Source organism: Octodon degus, unplaced genomic scaffold (assembly GCF_000260255.1).
Source record: "Octodon degus isolate 3935 unplaced genomic scaffold, OctDeg1.0 scaffold00037, whole genome shotgun sequence".
Lineage (NCBI taxonomy): Eukaryota > Metazoa > Chordata > Mammalia > Rodentia > Octodontidae > Octodon > Octodon degus.
The window spans coordinates 6,364,166-6,374,353 of NW_004524613.1; the positions used below are offsets into that span (position 1 = coordinate 6,364,166).

The 10,188-nt window shown below is 41.7% G+C and overlaps 1 protein-coding gene across 1 annotated transcript in view; it reads right to left on the minus strand.

Annotated features, from left to right (window-relative positions):
- The window catches only part of Rbm39 (RNA binding motif protein 39), a 43,970-nt gene that overhangs the window by 17,956 nt on the left and 15,826 nt on the right, over positions 1 to 10,188 (minus strand). The window contains exons 7-10 of the mRNA XM_012514661.2: positions 10,096 to 10,182; positions 8,370 to 8,522; positions 5,452 to 5,589; positions 1,246 to 1,311 (exon numbers count right to left, since the gene is read on the minus strand). Of these exons, the coding sequence (XP_012370115.1) occupies positions 1,246 to 1,311; positions 5,452 to 5,589; positions 8,370 to 8,522; positions 10,096 to 10,182 (444 nt within the window). The remainder of the gene's footprint in view (positions 1 to 1,245; positions 1,312 to 5,451; positions 5,590 to 8,369; positions 8,523 to 10,095; positions 10,183 to 10,188) is intronic.

Here is a 10,188-nt window from a genome sequence, read left to right on the forward strand (position 1 = left end):
TTTTTTTTTTTTTTGCGGAACCGGGGTTTGAACTCAGGCCCTTGTACTTGCCAGGGAAAGCGCTTATTCTACTGAGCCATCTACCTGACCCAAAAGACCACTTATTTATTTACTTATTTGGTATGGGGGCCCCCTATGCAGCTGAGACTCCTGTGATCCTGCTGTTTCAGCCTCCAAGCACTGTGATTACAGGCACGTGCCACCATGCCCAGTTGTAGTGGCCAGATCAGGATGTGATACTAGGGACAAACCCAGGTACTTATGCTTGCCAGGCAGGTGCTTAGATTGCCATACCTATCTCTCCAAGCCAACATCCAGTTCTTCTAGTGCCATATGTTAAAGAGGCCAAAAAAATTTAAATGGAGGTCTTGAGACAAGGTTTTGTGAAAGCCAGCTGAACCAGCAGCAGTCTCTGTACTTATTTCTGTACAATGTGGGTAGGTGGAATTACAGCAGTCATCAAAGAAGACCCTGAATATGATGGAACAGTACTGAAGAAAATGAGAAAGAAAAAGGGATCCTTGAATTTCCAGTTTTGGGGGTTTTATTTTCCCCCTTAAATCAGAAGTTTATTACTTCAGGGGTGGCCAAATAGCTCAGTGGGGATGAAAGCGCCTGCAAGCAGGCACAGGGGCTGGGGGTTCAATCCCCAGGACTGCTGTGCCAGCCCTATCCCCGGGGTATGCTGAGAAGGCAATTGAGACTGGTTGTGGTGGCACGCGCCTGTACGCCCAACTCTTGGGAGGCTGTAAACAGGCGGATCACTACAAATCTGATGTAACAGTGGGATGCTGAACACCCTGTAGACCCTTCCCTAAAATACAAAAAAGTTTATATCACTTCGTAAGAAAATTTATTCTATTATATTCTTGGACACATTGAGTAGCTTTGGGCTTATTTGCTCCTTATTATACTTAGAATTTCTCTAGAAACTAATCGGGTTTGTTTGGAAGGTAGAAGACAATAGAATAGTTGTTTGATAATGATTTCTCCTGTGATTGCTGTCTGGGTTCATTTGGGTTTTTTTATATATAACTTTATTTATTTATTGTGTGAGTGGCCAGTTCAGCCCACCAGGGGGCAGGGCTGGCTGGCATGTGGTGCTGGGGATTGAACCGTGGTCTCTGCTTTTGCTTAGCTTAGCTTGTTCTAAGGAGGTGCTTTAGACCACTGAGCCATCTCACCAGCCCCCATTTGTTTTATTGAGAGAAAAATTTTACAATGTTATTTTTGGTGAGTACTTACTGTAATGAATCCATATCCCTTAGATCGACCTGTTTCACTATCCATCATGAGCTGGATACTTTCAATCTGAAATTGAAAGACTTAATTATTACCTCAGTCAAAAAGCAAACGGCCAAGTATTTTATTCCACAAGACATAGCTTGCACAAATATAGAAAACTCTTTTTACAAGTAACTTCAATTCTTCATCTAAAAACATTTCAAAGGTTCAAAACCTGCTAAAGGGGGCCGGGGAGATGGGTCACTAGAATAAGCACTTACCTGGCAAGAGCAAGGGTCTGAGTTCAATCCTGGATTTTTTTTTTTGGGGGGGGGGACACCTGCTAAAGCATGAAGCCATATAATGGGGTTGTAAAAAAAATCGAGCTAGGTATGGCAGCTTACACCAGTAATCCAGGAAGCTCAGATCAATGTTTGATGCCAGCCTTGGTTACAAAGTGAGTTCAAAGCCAGCATGAACTACATAATGAGACACTGTCTCAAAAAGACACCCCACCCCTGAAAAAAAAAAAAAAAGAAAAAGAAAAGTCAGTTTGTTTTTTGTTTTTGGTGGAACTGAGGATTGAACTCAGAACCTTGCCCTTCCCAGGGAAGTGCTTATTCCACTGAGCCATCTCCCCAGCCCCCCGAAAAAAGAAAATTGGAATCCCTTCCTAAAAGGAAAAAGGGGAAGCCAAATAGCTCAGGGCTGGCCAAATACCTCAGCAGATTAGGCATAGAGCCAGAATCATTGCCAGGGCCTGCTATGCTGGCTTTACCCCCAGGGTGCCCTGAGAGGGCAACTGAGACTGGGCCTGGTGGCACACACCTGATTCCAGCTCTTGAGAAGGTGTAAACAAGTGGATCACTGCAAGTCTGATCTAGTACTGAGATTCTGAACACCCTGAAGACCCTTCCCCCTCAAAAAAAAAAAAAAAACAAAACAGAAATTGTAAACAAAATGAAAATGTTTCTTTTCCATTACATTAAAAATACCAAAACAGTACTTATCAGAAACACACTTGTAGGCTAGACAACACTGGATATACTAATCCATTACACAACTTTATGAACAGGAACAAGGGGTAGCAGTATAAGCCTGTAATCCTAGCAAAAAAGCAGCGGAGGGAAGAGGGTAACTGCCAGTTTGAGGCCACCCTAGGTATATACTTAATTCAAAATATGCTGAACTACACAGCGACCCTATTTCAAAAACTAAAAAAGCTGAAAAATCTAAGAATAAAACGAAATCCATAGAATTATTCACTTTCAATGGGTTTAACACATGATTTGTACATTACACATCATCCCAACTCAATTTTCTATAAAAAGAAAGTTTAAAAACGCTATTTGTTTCTCAAAAAAATTATTTAAAAAAAAAACAAACTACACTGAGAAGCATAACCAAAGATAATCTTTCTGGGGGCCGGCCCTGTAGCTCAGTTCTTTAAGTGGCTGCTTCAACAAAGCAGTCAGGCTCAGGTTGCTGTGATTTGATCCCCACAACTCAAGCCAGCCAAACCTGCTCCGAAGGCATTCGGAGCAAAAAAAAAAAAAAAAAAAAAAAAAAATCCTTCTGCCTTTGTACATAAAAAGGAGTATGTTAATAAAATGTGGAATTTTGTATCATCACAAAAAAAAAAGAATTCTTTCAAAAAAATTCATTATTTTAATAAGCATTTCATTTAAAAAAAAAAAAGATAATCTACTAGCAGTGGATAGATAAAGCAGTATCTAAGATTTTACTCAAGGCCACACAACTGACTTTCAAACTTTTAAATAGTTTTTTTTTTTTTTGGCAGAACCAACATTTATTGTCAAATGTCTACTGTCAAATGAAATTCAGATAAGACAAACAATTTTGGGGCCAGGGAGATGGCTCAGTGGAGTAAGCGCTTCCCTGGCAAGAGCAGGGCCTGAGTTCAATCCCCGGTTCCGCAAAAAAAAAAAAAAAAAAAAAGAGTACTCTACCGTAAAAGATGAACGAGACATTTCTAAAAAAGTGATACACCTTGAGACAATATTTTCAAGTGCAATGTAACAGACACACTGCGTCAATATGACACTTTCTCTGTGACAAACCAAAAGTATATAGACAAACATGTGTAGCAGATACTGGGAAATGTGAAAGATAATGTTCAAATGAAAAGTTGGACAAAGGAAGAAGGGGGAAAGAAGTGACAAGGAAAAAATACCAAAATAGAAACAAAGCTTTTTAGGCCAGCAAGACAACTCAATGGACTATAAAGCACCTGCTTAAGCAAGTTCAGGGACCAGGGTTGGATCCCCAGCACCACACACCAAACCTGCATAGGCTCCAGTCCCACCCCCAGGTGCAATCAGCAGCCAGAGACCAGGAGACTGGGCATGGTGGCACACGCCTATAATCCCAGTGCTAGGTAGGCTGTAAAAAGAGGAGTATCATTGGATCTGGGCTGTGTAGAGAGACCTTGTACCAAATACATTTCAAAAAAATAAAATAAAGAAACAAGGCTTGGGGGCGGGGAGATGGCTCAGTAAAGTGCTTGCCTGGCAAGCACAAAAACCCAAGTTCAATCCCTGGTTCCACAAAAAAAAAATAAATAAATAATGAGGGGAGGAGAAGTTAGAAGGGGAGGGGAATGAGGAAAAAAAATGAGCAGTAAGATATTTATTTATTTTTAAATTGTGTGTGTGTGTGTGTGTGTGGCCAGCTCAGCCCACCAGGGGGCGGGGCTGGCTGGCATGTGGTGCTGGGGGATTGAACCGCGGTCCCTGTGCTTTGCTTAGCTTGTTCTAAATAGGTGCTTTAGACCACTGAGCCATCTCACCAGCCCCGAGCAGTAAGATAAATCACATACAAATACCCTATGACAAATATCACTATCTAAAATGTACCAATAGGGGCGGGGAGATGGCTCAGTGGAATAAGCGCTTCCCTGGCAAGTGCAAGGGCCTGAGTTCAATCCCTGGCAAAAAAATAAATAAATAAATAAAATAAAATAAAATAAAATGTAATAATAAAATTTTTAAATGCACAGCACTTTTCAGTAGAGCAGTACTAAGTAGAGATTGAACCCAAGTGTCCTCTATTACTCTGCTACATCACCAATCCTTTTCGAGGCTGTGTCTTGCTAACTTGTCCATGCACAACTCAAATCTGTAATACTTGTGCATCAGCCTCTCTCATTGCTCAATTACCATAATGCACTACCTCACTGAGGTCACAGCACTATTCTTTTATTCATCTTGTTTCTTTTAATGTTTTTTGGAGACAGGATTTCCCTAAGGTCAGGCCGGTGTTTGACTATATAGCATAAACTGGCCTCAAACATGGAGCAATCCTGCTGTCTCAGCCTCCCAAATGTTGGGATTACAGGCATTTGCCACCACACCAGGCTTCCAGATTGATTTTTAGACAAATGATGCTGATATCTATCATACAAGATTATGGTATCTTGAATAAGTTATCTTTACATATTTTGTCAGGTATCCTATCAATCCAAGATGTCAGAAAATTTTTTTTTATTTTATTTTTTTTATTTTTTGCAGAACCAGGGATTGAACTAAGGCCCTTTTGCTTGCCAGGGAAGTTCTTATATCGAGCGTAAGATAAACCATCTCCCCGGCGCCCTGTCAGAAAATTTTACACATTCCTTTTATACTTTTGCAGTACTAGAAATGGAATTTTGGCTCTTCACAATCTAGTCTCACTATGTTTCCTTGAACTTTTGATCCTTTTTCCTTAGGTTTGCTCATGTTTTCTTGAGACAGGCTCTCCCACTGTAGACCAAACTGGCCTTGAACTTACTATGTAGCCTTGGCTGGCTTGGAATGCATGGCAATACGCCTGCATAGGCTCCAGCACAGAGGCATGCCCTACCACATCAACCCCCTTCTCTTAGTATTCAGAGTAGTTGGGAGAGGCAAGGCTGAAAGGCAAGAGCAAACCTGAGCCATTTGCTAGTTCAAGGCCAGCCTAGGATACATGGAGACTCTATCCCAATAAAAAAAAAAAAAAAAATTTCTTCCCAGCAACTTACCATAACACCACTACTCTGTAGCACCACCAGACTGCACTACATAGCAAGACCCTGTCACCAAAAAAAGCCCCAACAAAAAGTTGGACTAGGGCCGGGGAGATGGCTCAGTGGAATAAGCGCTTCCCTGGCAAGCGCAAGGATCTGAGTTCAATCCCCGGTTCCACAAAAAAAAAAAAAAAACAACAACAACAAAAAGTTGGACTTACCCTTCCAAAAGGCTCAAATATCCCTCGAAGCATATCTTCAGTTATGTTAAAGTGTAATGAGCCCACATAGAGTCTCATAGGTCCAGCACTTCCCTTTTGTAAATTGTTTGCCATTGCTGCAGCTCTGTTTTTTTCTGCCTATGAGTAAAATAAAACAAGTTCTACATCATACAGGACCAACAGAAACCACATTGAACACATAGGCTGTTCAATGACAACTGACATCAAAGACTAGAAATATGGAGGGCTGGGGAGATAGCTCAGTAGCACAAAGTCCTGAGTTCAATCCCCAGTACCACCAAAAAAATAAATAAATAAAATCTTAATCACACATAAAAAATGTTGCATGAATTAGTACATTCTACAAACTCTCTAAAATAGATGAATTCAGAAGCTACCAAGGTCCAGAGAAACGTAAATAGAGAATTATGACTTAATGGGTACAATTAGTTGGGTAATCACAAGTTTTGGTGATTGATAGTGGGTAATATACTATTCTGATATAATTAACAACACTGAACTATACATTTAATAGCTAAAATGTTGAAACATATCTTTGCCACAGTGAAGTTTCAAAACATTTTACATGAAGCAATCATTTACTGTATTTTATACTGAAATTACTATAAAAATTTATTAGGCACTCAACCTTAAAAAAAAAAGAAACCTTGGGGCTGGTGAGATGGCTCAGTGGTCTAAAGCACCTACTTAGAACAAGCTAAGCTAAGCAAAACACAGGGACCGCGGTTCAATCCCCAGCACCACATGCCAGCCAGGCACGCCCCCTGGTGGGCTGAGCTGGCCACACACACTAAATAAACAAACAAATAAATAAATATTAAAAAAAAAACCTGTTATCAAATGTTAAATAGATGTGATCAATGTAGTTAAGATTCAAATTTTAAAATTTTTTCCCCTCCCCGCTAAATTTTAAAATTTTTTAAAGGCTGGCCCAGATAGCTCAGCAGACTAAAGTACCTGCTTAGGCAGGCACAGTGACCAGGGTTCAGCGACCAATGTTCAATGCCCAGCGTGCTGAGCCAGCCCTACCCCAGGGGCACCTATAATCCCAGCGACTGGAAGGCTAAAAATAGGATCACTACCAGTCTGATCTGTGTAGTGAGACTCTGTACTAAAATAAACAAAAATAATATACATAAATTTTTTTTTTACATTAAAAAGGTACACTGCTAGGGTTGGTCAGATAGCTCAGTGGAGTAAAGTGCCTGCACCAACTGGGGTTCAATCCCTGCACCCCAGCATACTGTGCTGGCCCGGCCTCTGGAACTGGCTGAGACAGCAATTGAGACTAGGTGTGATGGGGTGTGTGTGTGCGCGCGCGCGTGCATGCACACACACACCTGTAATCCCTGTGTTTAGTAGGCTGAAAGGAAGATCACTGAGGCCAATCTGTGTGAGACCCTACAGACCTTGTATTAAAATAATTTTTAAAACAAGGTACAAGAGGCCGGGGAGATGGTTCAATAGAGTAAGTGCTTCCCTGGCAAGCGCAAGGTTCTGAGTTCAATCCCCAGTTCCGCCAAAAAAAAAAAAAAAAAGGTACATTGCTGGCCAGGGAAATGGCTCAGCAGTCTAAGCATCTGCCTGGCAAACATAAGAAGCCGAGTTCAATCTCTGGTACCATATTCCATGCCAGCCCTGCTGAGCCAGCCACCAAAACAGCATGGTAGTGTACACCCATGACCCTAGTGCTGGAGAGACTGAGACAGGAGAATCACTATGAGCACAGATTTGTGTAGCAGAGACCCTGTACCAAATAAATAATTTTTTTTAAAACAGGACTTCCTATAGAATAGCCAGCTTACCAGTTTGTGAGAAAAAAGGAGTTTATGCCACATCTCAAAAGTATGCTACCAAGCAAACCATTTGGTCCAGTTATTTTATCCATAAAGAGATTTGTTTGTTTTAGATAGTCTTATTCTGCAGTTTAAGCTGCCCTTACATACACTTTGTTGTACAGGGTGGTGAAACTCTGATCCTCTAGCCTCAACCTCTTGAATACTGGGATTACAGAATGACTCACCATGCCAGCAAAAAAGAGCTGAAATAAAATTTGTGAGTTTACATTCTAATACATTTCTGTGAATGATGCACACTCTGAGTACTCATGTGAATTAAGTGTATTTTTTGGAGGGATACCAGGAATCGAACTAAGGACTTTGTGCTTGCCAGACAGGTGCTTGTGCTGGTAAGCTAAATGCCTGTCTTTTATGAAATAGGTATTTACAACCTTCATTAAAACACAACAGTGGGGAGCCAGAGACACAGCTCAATGAAATAACCGCCTGCCTAGAAAACAGAGGGTCCCGAGTTCAACCCCTGATACCACAAAAAAAAAAAAAAAATCTCACTTTAGGGCCAGCCAGATAGTTCAGTGGACTAAAGCACCTGCTTAGGTAGAGCACAGCAGCTGGGGTCCCTGGGGTCCCCAGAGGTGCTGTGCCATCCCCGCCCCCTAGGGCGCAATGAGAAGGCAACAGAGACTGAGCTGGGAGTGGTGGCGCCCACCTGTAATCCCAGCAGTTAGTACAATCTACACAGTGAGACCCTGTAGACCCTGTCCGAAATACATTAAAAAAAAAAAAAAAAAAAAAAAGCCACAACAGTGGGGCCCGGGGAGAAAGCTCAGGGGCTTAAGCACCTGTTTGACAAGTGCAAGGTCCCGAGTTCAATCCTGGGTACCAAATAACAGCAAAACTCCTAAAACAATGGATTTGATGGGGGGTGGGAGAACAATGGTTTTTTGAACACAGCATATCAAAGTAAACACAATACCCAAAAAAACACTGACAACATCTCAGTCATAGCAACAAGCTCAAGACACTATAGTACTATATACCAAAAGTAGGAAGCTTCCAGTGCTAGCCAACGACCCAATTTTTAAGGAGAAACATTACCTGTGATGCTTGCACAATGATTGGCACTCCTAAAACTCGTTGGCCAGTTAATCCTATTGCTAGAGGCACTGAACTAACATCAACAAACTCCACATAAGCAATTCCTTTGGAACGTCTTGAATTTCTGTCAGAAATCATCCTCACATCTCGAACCTAAAAATGAAACAAGAGTTATTTGTGCAACAATCCACTATAAGCCATATAAATTAGTTAATTCAAAAATTTACACAGTATGATTCACTGATACAACACAATGTTTTTTAGGATCATTTCAGTGTTTTATTAAAACCATGTTTGTGATACCGGAGGTTAAACCCATTCTGGTTAGCTACCCCGAGCCTCACACATGCTAATAAGCAGCTCCACCACTGAGGTACACATTCAGCCTGTTTTTTGTTTTTTTTTTATATTTATTTATGGGGGGGCAGCTCAGCCCACCAGGGGGCGCAGCTGGCTGGCATGTGGTGCTGGGGGATTGAACCGTGGTCCCTGTGCTTTGCTTAGCTTGTTCTAGGTAGGTGCTTTAAACCACTGAACCATCTCACCACCCCCTTCAGCCTGTTTTTTTTGTTTTGTTTTTTGACATTCTAACAATTGAACCCAGGATCACTGAGCTACAACCCCAGTCATTTTTATTATTTTGAGACAGGGATCTCAGTAGGGTGGCCTCCAACAGTCCCTCTTCTGCCTTCCACATAGCTGAGACTATAAGAAACATGTCACTCAACCCATCTCGCCCCTCTATCTTCTTTTTCATGGTGCTGAGGATTGAACCCAGGGTCTTGGCATATGATATTATGTACTCTACTCTGATACAATCTAGCTATATTTATATGGTTTTATTCTTTAGGGGGTGGTGGATGGGGATTGTTTTTTGGCAGAACCAGGGATTGAACTCAGGCCCTCGCACTTGCCAGGCAAGCACTTATTCTACTGAGCTATCTCTCCCAGCCCTGGATGAATGTTTTTAAGACAGGTTTTCACTATGCAGTTCAGGCTCGTCTTGAGCTCCCTTTGTAGCCCAAACTTTTTAAACTCAAAAGAATCCTCCTTCCTCAGCCTCCCAAGTGCTGGGATTACAGGAATGCTGGGATTATAGGCATTCACCTCCACATGTAGCAATATTTTTTAATAAAAGTTGTCTACACTGAGAAACTTCCGAGTTCCAGATATGGAGAAGAGAGCTAAATAGAAAATAGAAATGTTACCAAAAATTTTTTTTTTCTTTTGTGGAACCGGGGATTAAACTCAGGGCCTTGCGCTTGCCAGGGAAGCGCTTACTCCACCGAGCCATCTCCCCGGCCCCTACCGCAAAATTTTTGACACAGGATTTCATTATGTAGCCCAGGTTGGCCTCAAATTTATAATTCTCATGCTTTAGCCTCCTGAGCACTGGTGTTGTAAGCATGTGCTAATACATCTACCCTATTCCTAAGTCTATTTGATTTTTTTTTTATTTGTGTGTGTGTGTGTGTGTGTCTACCTCAGCCCACCAGGGGGCGGGGCTGGCTGGCATGTGGTGCTGGGGGATTGAACCGCGGTCCCTGTGCTTTGCTTAGCTTAGCTTGTTCTAAGTAGGTACTTTAGACCACTGAGCCATCTCACCAGCCCCACTAAGTCTATTTGAAATTTTGCTATTTACATGCATTTTCCTTCCTAACTGCCATAACGACAATTTAACATCACTGAAAATCCCACCTGCATGTTCTCCCCAGCAGCATGTTACCTTTCCTACTGTAGAGAAAAACTCTTCCAAATCTCTTGGTCGAATTCTTGCTGCAAGCTGCATGCAGAAAACTGTCCTTGCATCTCTCTCCTC